Genomic DNA, 18,854 nt, shown 5'->3' on the forward strand with positions numbered 1-18,854 from the left:
ATATGAATGAACAAATAAGCCCCCCCCCCCCCGCAGGGGTTAGGCATTTAAAAAACCTATAAGATGGTCTCAAATAGGTTAGTTAAGTGTCCACTCCGACGTTTGGGACTCCTGCGTTTGTCGTAGGACCGTTTATTACCTTAGGACACGTTAGGTTAAATTGGGTACTAGGTAGCCCAGTTGAGGTTATGCTTAATGAAAAAAAACCTCATAATTTCAATTTTATTTTATTGTTACTGTGCTCGACAAGGCCATTTTTAGGGAAACCGTCCAATTGTGCAAATTGTTGCAAAATTTTTCTATGTGTTTGTTTTAAAAAATTCAGTTTCTAACACATAAGATTAAAGCGCAAATTCTGAGAATATTTATATTATGTCAGTAGCAGAATTCAATATTGACACCATACTAAATATACCAATATTTCAATTTCTAAATTTTTTATATATTCTATTTTTAGAATGCGTTTTTTAAAGAATGAGTAATAGTTATTTATCGCATCGCATTATAGACAGCTTTCCGCGGAGGATTTTTCAGTAAGGCTGAGAGCAGGTTCTAATCCAGCGGAAAGTAATCGGGTTTGAAGTCATATTGAAAAATTTAGAAGAGTTTCCGTCATTTGTAAACCTAAAATTAAAGGATCTGACCTTAAAGTTACGCATGTTAGGATCGTCCTATTCATTTCAAACCTTTCAAAAGTATTTATGTAACAATCGTATCGATATTTCAGCCAGCTACAGGTTTAACTTATTATGGTAAATGATTATCTGATGTAAGATCCATGTAATAATAAATCTATTGGTACATACCTGTATCCATGTAATAATAAATCTATTGGTACATACCTGTCCGCGTTGTTGACAAGGTAGTTTACAATCCGGTGCAGACGTTTTTGAAATAAGGATATTCGGATCCAATAGAAGCGGTTGCTCTGTGAAAGATATCCACTCGAGTCAGTCTAGATAGATAGACAGATGAACAAATATATAGCAAGATAGTTAGATTGATGAAAAAATAGGTATAGAAAGTTAGATATCTAGTTTTTGAAACAAGGATATTCGAATCCAATAGAATAGGTTGATCTGCAATAGATACCGACTCGATTCAGTCTAGACAGATAGACAAATAGATAATAAGGTAGATAGATAGATGAACAAATAGGTATAGATATTTAGATATCTAGTTTTTGAAACAAGGATATCCGGATCCAATAGAACCGGTTGCTCTGCAATAGATACCCACTCGAGTCAGTCTAGATAGATAGACAGATGAACAAATAGATATTAAGATAGATAGATAGATGAACAAATAGTTATAGAGAGTTAGATATCTAGTTTTAGAAACAAGGATATTCGAATCCAATAGAACCGGTTGCTCTGCGATAGATATCCACTCGAATCAGTCTAGATAGATGGATAGATAGTTAGGTAGATAGACAAATATATAGTAAGGTAGATAGATTGATGAACAAATAGGTATAGATAGTTAGATATCTAGTTTTTGAAACAAGGCTATCCGGATCAAATAGAACCAGTTGCTCTGCTATAAATATCCACTCGAATCAGTCTAGATAGATAGACAAATAGATAATAAGGTAGATAGATAGATGAACAAATAGGTATAGAGAGTTAGATATCTAGTTTTTTTAACAACGATATTCGGATCCAGTAGAACCGGTTGCTCTGCGATAGATATCCACTCGATAGATGGATAGATAGTTAGGTAGATAGACAAATATATAGTAAGGTAGATAGATAGATGAACAAATAGTTAGATATCTGGTTTTTAAAACAATGATATTCGGATCTAATAGGTGCGGTTGCTCTGCGATAGATATCCACTCGAATCGAACCCGGTATTAGTGTCTTAGAAATTATCTAAGTGACGTAACTAAAAACGAGGGATTAGAGGGGAGGTGGGAAAGGTAACCCCTAAAAAAGAGATGGATAATAGAGGTGATTGATAATTGATAATTGATAAAGAAAATGTAGGAAATAATTTATACTCTCTGTACTTTCTACCATAGATTAATTAATTTGTATTTTCTAGACAAGGATGACAACATCCATAAAAACGAAGCACAAAAATCAGAAGGTAGAACAAACGCACAATAGCTAGAGTGTCAGAACTTAATAAGCAGAATATTAATTTTGAAGTCTAAATGAAATTGCACATAAATTTGTTGCAAAATTGCGTAAATATAGCATACAGTAAAAGGACATACTTCCGTGCAAAATTTGAAATCAATAGTATAATTCTAATATGTCTAATAAATGTTGTCAAAAAAAGGTTGAAAAAAGTCCGCATATTTGATTAAATTTTTCTTAAAATCCGCATATTATGTTGATATAAACTATAATATATTATCACTAGCAGTAACATCACTAGAAGCTTTTAGGGTGGTAAGGGGGAAAGTTCATTCTTCCAATTTTCAATTTAAGTTTTAAAACAAAGAAGTAAAATTGCGGAGATGGTACTTTTTTTCTAGGTGTTATTTTTTTTGGAGAAAGGAGAGCCCTCTTCCTAAATAGTTATAAACTTCTCTATACCTATAATAAGCTTCACTGTAAAGAAGAACCCTTTAGGTTCAGCGGTTAACAAGATCCGTTGCTACAGTCAAAAAAAGCTTAGCTTACTAATTTATATAATAGGATATAATAAAGTAACAGGATGTCTGTTTGTCTGTCTCTTTGTTTGTTTGTTTGTCTTTTTCTTTTAAAATCTAGAAAAATAAATTGGTTTATTAAATTGGACTCTCTCCTCCTCAAGTGCCCCAAGAGGCCTCTAAGGCGTAGCCGCTAGTAATAGGATACAGTAACAAAATGCTAATCCTTATATCAAAGTAAAAGAATGTTTGTGTGTGTGTGTCTATTTATATGGAAGGATCTTCCTAACTAATATGCTTCTCCTTTGCAGGGACATAGGTCATAGGTCATGGGAAGGTTTTTAACTATTTTAGGATAGGGTACCTGCACCCTCACGCGCTTAGAAAAAAAACCACCAACATTTTTTAAATTTTTTTCTTTTAAACTAAATTGTCCTTTTAAGTATATCTGTCAGACAGACAGACAATAAATATATGGAGCAGATCTGTATAAATATAAGGTATCTTGACTAAAACTTACAGCTGGCTATCTAAAAAAGCAGCCTTGAAATAACATTTCTCCAACAATAAGGTTTTTTAAGCATGAGCGACAGTCAGACAGACAAAATAATGTATAGAGTAGATGCAGGGGGGGGGAAGGGGTGATTACTTGAGGGCACCCTCAAATTTTGGAAGTCGTTAAGTAGATGCACAATATCTTGGGTATAGTCCCTTTCATGACAATGCCTCTTAAGGGACGTTTCTTGGTATTTTCACAGTAGATTTTATCCTATTTCTAGCCACTGCGGGGGGGGGGGCTCTATCCATGCGGGTCCATTTTCCTAACCCTGCAGGGCAATCACCTAACCTAACCTAAAATAATCCATCAAAAGCTACTGTAAAAAAAAATACATTAAAACACCTCTTAAAAGACCTTTTCACTTAAAATTTCAGTTGTCTTTCTTCAATAGCAGCCAAAAAACACACAAAGCATGTTTTAAATGGACGTACTGACTTTCTGTTAACAATGATAGAGTTGCTTTCTAAATTATACCTAACTGTCATAGGAATCATCATGAAGAGTTTGAAATTGATAGGATAATTCTAACATGTCTTGTTTAATAATCTAAAATCAATTAATAATTTTATCTAATTTCAATTTCAATTTATCCATGAAATAAATGTAAAGCTGTACAGGTTAAGGCTACTATCTGACTCAATACATTTCTTTTTCTCCTCTTTTTAGCAACCGAATGAAAGTAATTCTTTTCAATTCCAGATAATTATAAGAATTGGTAACATTTGCTTAGATATTTATTTTATAAAAACATAGCAAAAAAATAATAACCGTATTATAATACAGGTTTTAAATATTTATATACAAACAATAAAATTGAATATGAATAAAAATTAAGGATAGATCAATCAAATAATAATTATGTACAGTGTCAAAGGACTAAACAATCTTGTGAGAGGTAATATAACTTATGCATTTTAAAAAGATATTTGTAAAATAGACTGATTATTTAAAGACATATTTGTTAAATATGTTGCTCTACTGGATATCATTACCCTTGTTAGAATGTACCATTCATAAAGAAGGTTATTTTTTAATGGCAAAACTGTTTAAGCTAGCTTTTTTAACAATTACGTTCAAATTCCGTTAAATTTATTGATATAAATAATCTAATAATTGATTGTTTTGTTTTTATTCGTAATTGTCTTTTTTATATATACATTATTATGCTTAATTAAAAATTTCTGATAAACATCTCATTATATTTAAAGAAAAATTAGCTGTCTCTAAATTTAATATAGAAATAAAATTATTATGGAAAATCAATTGATTTTTCATGGTAACAGGTAAAAGTTATAAAATACAGACGAATTTATAGATGTAATCTTGAAAAGATAGCTTTAATTTAAAATGATAAATATGCGTTATTTTTACCAAAAACTAGACAAAACCCTTTTTTGTTGTTGTTGATAGCAATATCTTATTTCTTTACTCTCGTTTATATATAGTTTTAACCTAATATCTTTTGATTAAATTGTTATTGGTTTGAAATTTTGACTAAAAAGCTGGCTTAAAAAATAGCTCATATGTGATAAAATATATAGCATTTTGCGCTAACTTATGAGGTGTTTATACAATAAGTATAATTATAAAAGCAAATATTTGAAAATTATTTAAAATCATTCAATGTTTAATGTAAGATTAAGCCAATTATTAATCACGAAATTACATATAGGTTTTTTATTATTTTGCTAAATAATCTATAAAATATTTACACATTGTAAGTCAACTCTTGAGTTATGTAAGAAGTACAATATCAGCTGATAGATCTTATTTCAATTTTGAAAGATAATTTTATAAAAAAAAAATAAAAAAAAGTTGATTTTGTTTTTTAAAAGTGAGCAAAAATAATGTAGAATTTTTAGAAATATTTTTAATATTTTTTAAAAGCACAAAAAATCTTGATTTCAGGCCTATATTAACAATTCTTAAAAATCCTAGTAGTATCGACACATCCTATTTTTTTTACGTCACTAAGATAATTTCTAAGACACTAATACCGGGTTCACTCGAATCAGTCTAGATAGATAGATAGTTAGGTAGATAGGTAGATAGACAAATAGATAATAAGGTAGATAGATAGATGAACAAATAGTTAGATATCTGGTTTTTGAAGCAACGATATCCGGATCCAATAGAAGCGGTTGCTCTGCGATAGATATCCACTCGAGTCAGTCTAGATAGATAGATAGATATGTAATTAGGTAGATAGTTAGGTTGATAATTGAATAAATGTATCTAGATAGATAGATAGTTAGATAAGCCAGATCGGAGTGAACCAACTTTCCACCAATGAGAGCACAGAATTTTATGAAATACCGCGCTGTGATTGGCTGAAATTCAGCTCTACACGATCTGGCTCACCACTAAAATGATTTAAAGATCCAGCTCAGTTTTAATATGTAATTAGCTATATTAATATTAAACATCAAACACGATTTTAAAGTCAAACAAGCTTTAATTGTCTATTTAATTTTAGATGTCAAACACAGGGAGGAGGGACTATGGGCTGTTTATTACACTAGTCCCCAAAGTTTTCCTATAACGTTTATTCATTGGCTCGAAAACTTTGGGGACTATTTTAAATTTTGATTAATTTGTTCATAACGTCAGTGTCCCAACGTTTCAACCACTAATTGTAATCTACAGAAGGGGTAATTTTGTATCTTTGGGGATGTACATCATTTTATCGGCCATTGTCTTATCCCTGTGTCAACAAACATAGTTACAAGAACAATATTGTTCAAAAGTAACATTAAAAGGCTAAAAACGGACAGTAAACTATTATACAATGATAATAGAAAAAGCATATCTAAGCCAATTTAACTTTAAAATAAATCTTTTAAAAAGCAAAAACGTAGGTTATATATTAGTTAAAATTCTAAAAGCAGCGTTGCGGTGCCGTTTGATTTTGGTGCGGCTTCGGCTCCGACCTAAAATCAAGAAAAACTCGAAATATTTTTCCCCCACGTCTATTTTTGACTTTTGAAGGTTTCAAAAAACTTAATAAGGGCATTTGCACATTACAAAACAGAGTTACCAAATTATAATTTGTAATAAATCTCTTTATTTATCTAGTCAGGAGCCGGAGCCGTTTTTTAACGAAAATTACGGCTCCGGCTCCGCCTCCAGCAAAATATGGCGGCTCCACGGCTCCCGGCTCCGCAACACTGTCTAAAAGAATAAAAATATACTCTTCAATATAATCTAACTGAAGGTGATATTAAAAAAATATTAGTTACAAAATTTTTGTAAAGGATCTAATTAGAAGATTTTTAAGATGAATAGAAAAAAGAAGAAAATTAGTAGCAAGGCTACTCCTTCATTCCATTTGACTGTTTGTCTAAATTACATACAAATTTGATTTGCTCCGCTGTTATTAAAGATATTAAATTTTTTTCATGATTTCTTTGACCATAAGTCTAATATAAAACTAACTTCATTTTTTTAGTATCTACCTTTAACTTTAACTGTCCGTTCGTCTATTTGTTTATTATTGATATTATATTATTTATATCTTGTTTTAGTGTTTTGCTTTGGGCCTTGTCATCCTTGTAATTTTATACAGATCCGCTTATACATGTAAAAGTTTTCCTTTTTAGATTTTGTAATTTAAATTATGTTTCTTTTTATTATCCCTAACTTTTATAAAATAAAATATACAAATTGTAAAAGGATAGAAAGAAAGATAGATAGACAGATAGAGATATGAACATAATAACAGATAGATAGATAAACACAGAGATATATAGACAGATAGATACATTTATAGATAGATAGGATGGATAAACACTTAGATAGATAGATAGATAGATAGATAGATAGATAGATAGATAGATAGATAGATAGACAGGCAAATAGATAAGCAAAACTTACCCTATGAATACTCTTGGTTAATGAAATAACAGAATCTGAGCTAGAACTATTAGATAGATAGATAGATAGATAGACAGATAGATAGAGATAGATAGACAGACAGATAGATAAACAAAACTTACCCTATGAATACTCTTGGTTAATGAAATAACAGAATATGAGCTATAGAACTATTAGATAGATAGATAGATAGATAGATAGATAGACAGACAAATAGATAAACAAAACTTACCCTATGAATACTCTTGGTTAATGAAATAACAGAATCTGAGCTGGAACTACTTCCTCCATTTGATCTGTTTATTTCTTCCATACTAAAACAACAACAAATATATCCATAGAGCGACAATAATAATCTTTTTAATAATATTTTTCATTGATGCGCTTCTTTTTTATTGGCAGATTTTTACATCTAAAAAAGTAAAACAAATTTTTCAAAAATTCCTTAAATTAATGTTACTTTTCAAATTGTAACAAAATTGATACTGGCTTGAATTTCATTTTGCTGTGCTACATCTTTAACTTTACATTCTTGTTTTACAACGTGAAAGTAAAATTTGTTACAATGGATATAGAATACGTGGATATTATGACAGGGGAATTAATTTTGTCGTCAATTTAGGTTGCTAATATAGTCCTTATATATTGGTCAATACGTTCCTTCATTGCCAGTGGAGGGGTTGGGGTAAAGTCTTAAGTTGTGTGGGGGTTGGAGGTTATTAGGTATATTAGCCATTTGAGGGAAACATTTCAAGGGACTGCGGTAACCTGTCACAATATCCTTGTATTCATTATATCCAATTTTGTTACCTTTTTATTACTGCGGCAGCATCCTCGTTTTCTTTGCCTATCTTATGCAGCAGAGCTAGGCTAGAACTTGTCTTAAATAATCCCAGGGCACGGCGTCGCAATCCTAGGATGAGTGGTATATAGATAAATAGAGAGATATATAGAAAAATATATATGAATTGAAAGATAGATAGATAGACTGAAAGTTAGATAGATAGGATGGTCTATAAATTTGAGTAACAGGATCTGTGTGTGTGTGTCTGTAACAAAGGATCCCGCTAACCACTGATATGGTTCTCCTTTACAATATATCTTCTCAAAGTTTCTTCGAAGGTTTTTAACTATTTTTTGGGAGGGTACCACAACCTCCCAAAACACTCGTTTTTCTACACGTGTTATTTAAAAAGTTATTAAGAAAATAAATTACTTTTTAAATAATTCAACAATCCTATTTTTTTCTAACTAAGGCAGGAGAAAAACAACATTAACAATTTTCTCAACTTTTAGTGAAAGAAAAATATAGAAAAAAAGTTTGGTAATAAAATGTGATAGCTGACAGGGATCTAAAAAGATACGACAGGGGCTGATAAATTAATGTACCTCCCATATGATGATTCACAAGATTTCCCCTTCCACATATTGTAATTAGTTATTATATTTGTAAAAGTTGATAATTCAACGAATAAGAAAAAGTTATTTTAAAACTTTGAGGACTAGTGTAATAAACAGCCATATTTCCCCTCCCTCCCTGGCTAGCTGACAGGACCTGGAGGGAGAGAAAATGTAAGGAAAATTAATCCCTTAAACTCATAACAATTAGGGGATTAATCTATGATCGTCCCTTCCCTGTAATACCTTATAGCTGAAGGGTGAAAAAAGTTTTTTGACATGTGTTTTTCTTTAGTAAATTAATTAGAATTAATATGCTCTCACATATACGATAAAGAAATTCATCCCTTCTTTAAATTAAATATGGTAAACAATTTAGACATTGCAGGTTTGCAGGTTTTACATTAAAACCAGGTATGGGTAAATTGGGCTGTTTAGTGTTTATTTCACTAGTCACTAAAGTTTTATAATAACGTTTTATCGTAGGCAGGGGGCTTTTATTAAATTTTGATTGGTTGGTTCATTGAGTGACCAAATGTTACAACCACTAATTGTAATTGTAAGGGATGATTTTGTGTATCATCATTTGGGATGCATAGCAATTTATCGGCTATTGTCTTATCCCTTTAGATCCCTGTTGTACAACCCACTCAAAATACGCCTTTTTTAAATTTGTATTTTAAAAATATTTTAAAATGTACTACTAAATTAGAATTAAATTAAGGTTTGATGTAATTATAATTTCTAGGAACTCTAATTTGTTTCAGTAAATTAAAGCTTTCATTTTAAAAGTGAAAATTAAATTCCAATATTTTAATACGTTGTTTTACTTTTCTTCCTTTTAGTAGCGAAGCTACTCTATAAATCTCATTGACAATCCGTCCTTCCATAAGACCGAACAGCTATGGTGGATTTACTTAGCTGCTATTCAAGATTGGCGGCTGAGTATTTTACAAATTAGCATCAAGAGGGAAAAATAGAAATAATAAGATTACCAAAACAGTGTTTGACGTCGGAAATGCTGTGAAATATAAACAAAAATCTGGATATTCAGCCCCCCCCCTCTCCACATCACTGAATAATTTTAACTTACCTAATGCAAGACATGTATCTACTGTGCTGCAAATAGAAGCCCAGATCCCCCACTGGAATATAGTTAACTTACCTAAAGCTAGACAGGTATCTACTGTGCAGCAAATAGAAGCTCCTACCCCTCACTGGAATATAGTTACATACCTAAAGCTAGACAGGTATCTACTGTGCTGTAAATAGAAGTCCCGACCCCCACTGGAATATAGTTAACTTACCTAATGCTAGACAGGTATCTACTGTGCTGCAAATAGAAGCCCAGACCCCCAAATGGAATATAGTTAACTCACCTAAAGCTAGACAGGTATCTACTGTGCTGCAAACGGCAGAAACGTTACTTGAATCTTCATGTACGGTCTAAAAATAAAATAAAAAAATAAGGATGACAGAATATATTGTGTCTTGTTGTCCTGGGAATCCTGCTCGAAAATCGGATGAATTGGATAATTAATTATAGAATAACTTTTTGTCAACAAAATTTAAAATCAACATGTTTTAAAAAGATTTGCGGACTTTCTATTAACGCGTATAGAGTTGCTTGGCTACTAAGTTGTACCCAACTGTTATGAGAATCATCATGAAAAGTACAATTTGAAAGGCATATTTAATTTGTCTCTATTGAAAATAGGCAAAAACTACATAAGTAAAAAAATCACATAAATAGTTAAAAATCGATAAATTCGTTTTCTTAATATTCAAGGTTTATTCCAAAATAGTTCTTGCATCATTTGGAAAATTTTTAATATTTTAATCTCCATGCTGAAATATATTTTCATTGGAAAATTTGCTTCCTGGATTTTTATTTTATTTTTGGTGTAATTTTCTAATTTAAGTATTAATGTAATCATTTAGACTAAAAGAAAATTATTATTTTTTGTATGATTTTTTTAAAAGTCTTAGAAGTCATTTCCTGTTATATAAAGTAATAAGGAATTTTTTTCTGTAGCTTACGACTTCAAAACTTTTTGAATTTTTTTTATAGGAAACTTTGGTCCTGGGATGGTTTTTGGCTATTTTTTAGATTTAAGTGTTTAGATGGTCATAAAAGATCATACATGTTTTTGAAGAAAACTACTTGCTAGTTCACATTTATTGAAACTTTATTTGTTCAAGAATCATTTCAACGCCTGCAAATAACAAAATATTTAGCAAAACCACTTATTTTTCCATTGGAACCAACTTTACTTGAATTGTGTATAATGTTCAGTTTAGGTTAGGCCAATTCAGATTGAGAACAGCAACTTGGGCTAAAGTGGCGTGCACATCGATTCACCTTGGGGGTGTGTAATAAGTTGGGTTATACCCAGTTACACAACCTACACAGAACGCCACTGAATGGCAAATATAAGAATTTGAAAAATATGGTTGCTCTTGAAGGTCCACTTATGAAAAATGGGTCATGACAAACATTCATCTAGCATATCAAATACCAGGAAAATCAAATAAGAGTTTTTTGGAATAAATCCTTTTATATTTGCGACAGTCGACAGCAGAGTTGATTTGTTACATATTGAATAGAGTGTTTCCTTATCATTGAAATTAGAAATTTTACAGAAATTTTTGCTTTTAACTTTTTAAAGATTTTTAAATAAAACAACTTCCATAATTAGGAAAGCACAAAAAATCATAGATGGGAATGCAAACAATGAGATTTAAAGAGCAATTGTTGAAATAATAAAGTTAGAGAATAGAGGGAGCAAGGGTACATGACTATATAGAACTATCCCAAAGACCTACCAACACAATCCCATTGCTCAAGAAATTTGACAGCTTAGACTCTAAAATGGCTGAGTTTTATACAGGGTTTTTCATTTTTAGAAACAATACCCTAACTATAAAATTTATTATGTATTTGTGTTTGTCCTTTATAGATAATGCATATATCTTAAAATTAATAAAGTAAAAAAAAACAATTTTGGCGTTGTCAAAAAATTATAAAATCGTAAAAATCTGGATAATAATTTCATTACAAGCTGTCTTGAGTACAATTATTTCGGAAAGTAGAGATTAATTCCATTTTTTATAATAACAATATTAAAGTTCATGTTAACAGCACTATAGATTTAATTTGTTTTTAAAAATATATTTCTTTTTTTAGGAGGCTTTAAAATCTTTATCTTAGTACTAGATAGATAACTTTCTTCCTTACAACTTTCCTAAATAGTTTAACTGTCCATAGCAATGTGAACTGAACCAGTTGCCATGTCTGTGTGTGATAGCCTGATATCTAGTTGCCGAAAGTGTACGCAGTTTCCTGGGTGTTTCCTCATCCTCGCTCAATATTTACTACTAGCTACAAATCTTCAAACTTCCCTTAAAAAAATCAAAATTTGAATGTGTAAACGATTTATACAATATACATTATAAATTTGAATTTTTTAAATTTTGATTTTTTTTTTTTGAAGTTTGAAGCTTTTTTAGCTAGTAGTAAATATTGAGCTAGGATGAGGAAACACTCAGGAAACTGCGTACACTTTCGGCAACTAGATATCAGGCTATCCTGTGTGTATATGTCATATTTAGTAGCGAAGCTACTCTATAATTCACTTTGTCTGTCCATCAGAAAGTCCGGATTTTTTTTCAATGAACTTGTAATTAAAATCAATCTGTAATTGCCTTTTATAAAAGGATTTTATATCCTAATAAATAAATGTAAATTATTTCAAATTGTAGCTCATTTATGACACTATACATGCTATACTCTGCTTTTACAGTTACCAAATGAATGTAATTATTTTAAATTCCTGAAAATCATAAAAATCTGTAAATTGCTATATACATTTTCAATATTTCATGCAATAAATCAACTGATTTTTGAAAGACATATTTGTTAAAAGTTGCTAAACTTGATATCATCATCCTTGTTAGAATGTACTATAGTATTTGAATAAAAAATGTATTATTATTTTTGAAAGCTAGCTTTTTAATAATTACGTTTAAATTCTGTTAGATTTACTGATAATTATCATATAATAATTTTTTGCTTATTTTCAAGGTCTTACTATTCTAATTATATATACATTATTATGTTTAACAAGAAAATTCCGACATTCATCTTAGGTTATTTTTAAAAAAAATTGCTATCTTTGAATTAAATATTCAAAGAAAATTACACAGTACAAATAATAAAAAACAGGTTTTCCTTACAAAACACAATCAAATTAATGGAAACACTTTTGAAAAGATAGCATTGATTTTAAATGATAAATATGCTCTAAATTTTTACAAAAACTAGGCAAAACATTTATTTTTTGTCGTTGATAACAATATCTTATTCTTATACTCTTATTTACAAATAGTTTTACACTAAAATCTTTTGATTTAATTGTTTTAACTCTTGTACATTAGGTCACATGACTTTAATTAATAATAAAGGTCCCCCAAATCCTTATACCAAAATATACGGTGGTTTTGATTAATTAGTAAAGTTCCTACAAATCTTATTCCAATGACAGCTTATGAGCTTTCTAGCAGCTAAGTGAGAAAGCAAAATTTCTATCGATAAACAACCTTCTGCAGCGTCATGGGTCTTTGAAAAAAGAAAATGGTTTCATAGCTATTTATCACTCTATATATATTACTTTAATGTTGAAATCAAGAATTGAAATATTTTAGAAAAAAAATCACGAAACCCTTCTCAGATAATTCTATTTTGTAATATGACTGAGAGACCAACGGATAAAGTAGATTACATTAGTATAGGGAATCATAACAAAAAAAGCATCTGTTTATCTTGAATGGCAGCTGAGAAAATCACATTCCCCCTATGGCGTTATGGACAGACTAAAAGACTGACAAACAGACGAACTAACAAAGTTAATTATAGATAAGCCTTCAGTACAAAAATTTATTTTGCTAGAAATTTTAATATCAGACCTAAAATCTTTTACAATCAACAAATATCTAAAGTTGCCCATAATGCATTAAAACATAGATAAAATTTTTAATAAAGAAAGTGACTTTGTATTTACTGCATCCATTTTATTGTTTCAATTAAAATAATTTATTTATTTTAAACTCATATTTTTCTCTCTGTCTGTAAAAATGTATTTTATAACTATAAGAGCAATTAATCCTCATACTAAAGTAACAGGATGTTTGTGTGTTTGTACCGAAGGATCTCGCTAACCGCTGAACCGATCGTGTTCTCCTTAACAGGGTAGCTTCTCATAGGTCCCGGGAAGGTTTATAACTAACTTAGTTTTATACAATTGGGGAAGGGTACCACCGCCCTCCCAAGAGAAATCGCCCCTAGAAAAAAATTAACCCCCCCCCCTCAAAAAAAAATCTAAAATAATAATTTGGGTTATCAAATTTGACTCTCCCCTCCTTAAGTGTCCCTAGAGGCCTAGAGAGCTTTAAAATTGCACAGTTTAAGTTTACCTTTTTAGCAATACTTTCTTCCATGATATGTTTCACATTTTTCTTTAGTTCTGCTACCAACCGTTCCTATAATAAAAGAGATATAATAGAAGTTGTACGCAGTTATTTGGATAATTTGTCTTTTTTTAATGACATATTTTTTAGATCTTTCAACCCCCCCCCCCCCCCCCATGACATCTTTAAAGAAATAGATTTCCTCTCCCTTTAATGACAAATTAAGTGAAAATCTACAATTTTTTTGGTTCAGCAATCTTTTTAGACATTTCCCCAACTATTGAGATTATTTACCTAAAAAAGCTTAGGTTTCATTACAGATCTTTTAATGTATTATTTTAATATCTTCTCATATGATTGATAGATTTAACTGTTATATGACTAACTAATTATGTTTGATTAGAGTACTTTATGTATTATTAATGATTCGCATAAAATCAATCTTATAATTTCTAACCAAAGAATTTTAAATACCAATAATACAATAAATTAGGAGAAATAAAAATGTATAGAATCATAATATTTTGAAATGAATCTTTTATTTTTTTAAAATATTATGTTATATCTACGTACATTATTATTATAATGTGATAAAAGTTAAGTTTATACAAAAGAGCCAATTATAATATGAAATATTTAAACTTATTTTTTAACAAGGTGATATGGTGAAAGTACTTTTCAATTATATTTTTTTCTTTCATAAAAGATTATTTTCTAAGTATTCTGTTAACAAAACAAAACACATTAAAGTACTTTTCATATTTCATGATTCAAAAACTTGCATAAATAAAGAACATTTGTTTCAATTCGAAATCAATACAAATAACCTTATAAGATGCTGTGAGTATTGGTGCAAAAAATATGACGTAACAAAAAAAATTAGCCAATGAGAGGCCACTATAAATTTTACCATTAGTCAATAACGGCCTCTCATTGGCTAATTTTTTTTGTTACGTCATATTTTTTGCACCAATACTCACAGCATCACCTTATAATTTCTACTTCACACCACCATAACACCTACCATATTTTATAATAAAAAGAGTATTTTAAATAGGGGGGGCGGAAGTGACCAAAACTAAAAGTCTAAGGAACTCAACAACAAAAAAGAGTTACAGCTCTGAGATTTAAAGAGGTACAATAAAGTAAAGAAATGGCAACTGAACTGCCACTCCTACCAAAAATCGCCATTTCTTACTGAAATTGTTTTTGCCTTTTCTCGCCAAATTAGACAATTTTCAATCATCTTGCAACTTACACTTGCGATTTTTATTGACATGGTTGAAATATTCCAAAATTTGCTTTTTTAAATTTAAAATTTTTTTTGTGGGAAACAGCAGTTTTCGGTCAGGGCGGTGGTTCCGCCGCCGTTTCTTCACAGTTCCATATTGTACCTCTGCCATGCCAAATCTAGAGCTGTAACTCTTTGTTTAGTTGAGTTTCTTTAATTTTTATTTTTGATTTCAAAAAGTGTCACTTCCGCCCCCCTTCCCTTTGTACTCAGTAAAAAATGAATTCCAATTCCTAGAAAATTTTTAAACCCTTTCTTAATTCTTTTCTAACAACTACTTTAATCATGTTTTCTTATTAAAATTCTCAAGTAAAAACATTAATTTGATGAATATAAAGAAATTGGTTAAAATAAAGCTGAGTACTAGGTTTCTAACGAAGAAAATAATAATCAGAAAGTTGTTTTGGTATTATTTGCATGTATGGCCCCTCAGGTCCAACAAAACTGATTTTAATCTTGTAATATTTAAAATACCATGCATGATTTTTCACTATTGCTGAGAACCAATTCTAATCTTGCAGATATTAATTGGTTGGAAAAGCAGTTATTAATTGTGAAAATGCAATAAACAAATACTTTTGAGCAAATCCTAAGAGTTAAAAAATTAATTCAAATAAATTGTGTTCTGTTATTTTGTAGCGACTTGGCTGTGTTTATATTTACTACACTGTTGCATCTATAATACAAAGTAGAACGATATCTGTCCGTCCCTTAAGATCTCGGTAACCACTGAACCGATCGGATTCTACTCTTCAGGGAATATACCTACTGGTTCTGTGGTGGTTTTAAGCTATTTTCTTGGGGGGTGGGACACCCCCAACCCCATTTTTTTTTGTAGGGGATTTCCTTGGTCCTTTTACGTATTTCGCCCAAATTTTTTTTTTTAAACCTCTTGGGGCAAAGCCCCTTGAGGCTAGGGGCGAAGCCGCTAGTGATATTTAAAGAAACCAATTGACATTCGGCAGAGGGTCCCCACCCCATGGGTAGAGTTACATATAACTGCAAGCGAAATGAATTCAAACTTACCCTTTCTTTTGCAACATCTTCTTCTGTTAAAAACTCTTTTTTCATTTTGTCTGAAAAAAAATAAATTATAATTTTATTATAATCTAATCTATGTGTAGTTATATCTCACAATTTAATTTTTTTACATTTCTTCTGAAAACTATGTATAGCATTGAATTAAAGACAAATTTTGACGAATGTCAAACTGAAAATCATAAAAGTAATAAGAGTTTACATATTATCAAAGGAAAGCTGTCTATAAGACGATGCGTAATGTTTCAATGTTGTTGGTATAATTTGCAAAATCTTTTAACGACTTTTAAGGATTTTTTACGACATATAAATGTACTATGTTCATTATTAGCTAGATTTAAGAAACAAGAATGACAACCTACATAAAAGCGAAAATAGGATAATTATATAATACAAAAAGTTGTTGTCAAAAAAGTTAAAAATTATCATGTTTTAAATGGACGTATGGACTTTCTGGTCACGCTACCTTCCTGGCTAAATCGAACCTAACTATTAATCATTATGCAAGTTTTAAATAGGACAATTCTAACATTTCTAAATATAGGAATAGAGCTAATTGTTACGGATAGACGTACGGACCCTAATAATAGAAAAGCTTAAAAACAGGACAAATATAACCCAAAAATAACATAAAAACATTCTAGCTCTAAAAATCTTGTCAAAACATTAGTTATTTATATTATTGTTTAATTTTCTTTATTTATAACAATAACAGTATGTTGCACCATACATTCATGGAAGACAAAGTAGTTTTTAAAAGAAAAAGATAAAAAATAGATTTTTTTTAGAAGCGATTTAATAGTCTTGAGAGTAGGATGGTACCCTGACCCAAAATAGTTATAAACCTTCCCTGGACCTATGGAAAGCTACATTGTAAAGGAGAACCATATCTGTTTTTGGGTACAAACAAACAGACAGATAGACATCCCTTTACTTTTCTATAAAGATAGAGAATCTTCGCATTTAAAAAAAGAGAGAGTAATTGTAAACTAATCTTGTTACAAGTCTCAATTTCATTTCGTTTAATCAATCAACTTTACACTTTTCTTTCAGGGAGGGAGGGGACATTGGGCTGTTTATTACACTAGTCTCCAAAGTTTTATAATAACCTTTTCGTATCCGTTGGCTTAACATCTTTGGAGACTTTAATTGAATTATTATTTGTGGGGTTATTCAGTGTCTTAACGTTTTGACCACTAATTGTAATCTAAAAATGGGTTGATTTTGTGTTTAATTATCGGGGATGTACAATAACATCAATTTAACAGCCATTGTCCTTTCCCTTTAGATCCCTGAATTTCTTTTATAAAAGAGGAATATTGCATCTGATGTAAAACTATTTTGCCTTCTTTGCATTTTGTTGTTGAAAGCACACAAAGAACGGTAACAGTTTTTTTTGTCTCAAAACATTAAATAAAGGGTTCGTTTGGTCAATTTATTGGTATGAATTAACTTTTTTTCTTAATTAGATCAAATTTACTTTTAAGATGCAAACCTACTCTATAAGTGATTTATACGTCCTGGGAAGGTTTTTAACTATGAGCTATTTCTCTTTCCAAGAGGAATTAACCTAAAAAAAACACCACACTCCCCCCCCCAAAATTTTTGCATTTCTTTTACTTGAAACAAACTAAAATTTAAAGTCCCCATCTCCCTCTTTTAAGTGCCCCTAGAGGCCTTAAGGTGCATAGCCACTAGTATATAAAGAAAAGAATGAATAAATGTATTTTGGTCCTTGGAAGGTTTTTAACTATGGGCTATTTCTCTTTCCAAGAGGAATTAACCTTGAAAAAAACCGCACTCCCCCCCAAAAAATTATTGCTTTTCTTTTACTTGAAACAAACTTAAATTAAAAGTCCCCATCTTCCTCTTTTAAGTGCCCCTAGAGTCCTCAAGGTGCATAGCCGCTGATATACAAAGAAAAGAATGAATAAATGTAATAACATAGGATTGTGTGCGTATATATAAATATATGTATTTGATTATCTAATATAATATAAATATATAAATATATTTGATTATCTAATAATATATGTAATAGAATAATGGAAAAAAAATGAGTAAGGGTTTATATAGTAGGATATGAATAATTTTTATAATTTGGAATGTTCATATGTATATCTGTACAAGTACATATAAAACAAGGATGACAACATCTAAAAAAGGAAATCTCTACAATCAGAATAAAAGACAAAATACAGGAACCAGTAGAAGGACATAAATTCATTTTTAGGATTATTAAACCCCGAACCACTTCATTATGCAATCAACATTTTCCTGGATATTTTGTCTACGGTAGACCATAAGTGTACAGCTTTACAGTACATTGTTTCTATTTGTTAAAGCAACACGTAGGATAAAAGAAAAAAATTCTGTTTAAAGTAAAATGCTTATATTTCAATCAAAATCTATATTTTTGTATTTTTTACCGATCCACTTCATTATGCAAATCAAAAGAAAATCAATGAGAAAACGTTTGTTTTGCCCTTTTCTCCACTTTTAAAAAATAATTCTGTTAAAATAACAATTTTTTAAGGGATTTATGCATTAATTATAATGAAAAACAGTTTAAGGTAGATTTTATTGATTTTTCTAAATAAGAAATAATTGAAAAAAAGAAATTCTAT

At 30.1% G+C, this 18,854-nt stretch overlaps 2 protein-coding genes across 2 annotated transcripts in view; both read right to left on the reverse strand.

Moving 5' to 3' along the window:
• LOC145324185 (small G protein signaling modulator 1-like) overlaps positions 1-950 on the reverse strand; it is a 63,062-nt gene extending 62,112 nt beyond the window's left edge. The window contains exon 1 of the mRNA XM_080166810.1: positions 843-950. The gene's annotated coding sequence lies outside the window, so the exon portion shown is untranslated. The remainder of the gene's footprint in view (positions 1-842) is intronic.
• A 4,303-nt stretch (positions 951-5,253) lies between these two features.
• Positions 5,254-16,261, reverse strand: LOC145324188 (small G protein signaling modulator 2-like). Its single transcript, XM_080166811.1, has 6 exons — positions 16,216-16,261; positions 13,905-13,970; positions 9,812-9,878; positions 7,845-7,947; positions 7,267-7,348; positions 5,254-5,334 (listed from the first exon to the last, which is right to left on the reverse strand). Exons 1-6 carry the CDS (start codon positions 16,258-16,260, stop codon positions 5,254-5,256), a joined length of 444 nt encoding a protein of 147 aa, XP_080022937.1. The 5' UTR covers position 16,261.
• Positions 16,262-18,854: the final 2,593 nt, after the last annotated feature.

The sequence above is a fragment of the Acartia tonsa genome, chromosome 7 (genome assembly GCF_053477335.1).
Source record: "Acartia tonsa isolate MP-2025a chromosome 7, ASM5347733v1, whole genome shotgun sequence".
In the NCBI taxonomy this organism is placed as follows: domain Eukaryota; kingdom Metazoa; phylum Arthropoda; class Copepoda; order Calanoida; family Acartiidae; genus Acartia; species Acartia tonsa.

Bases quoted from the DNA above. Each gene is read 5' to 3' on its own strand.
- LOC145324188 (XM_080166811.1), bottom strand. From the start codon at position 16,260: ATGAAAAAAGAGTTTTTAACAGAAGAAGATGTTGCAAAAGAAAGG. The intron at 13,971-16,215 runs GTAAGTTTGAAT...CTTTTATTATAG, and splicing joins AAGATGTTGCAAAAGAAAGG to GAACGGTTGGTAGCAGAACT. The intron at 5,335-7,266 runs GTAAGTTTTGTT...CTATCTATCTAG, and splicing joins TAACCAAGAGTATTCATAGG to ACTGACTCGAGTGGATATCT.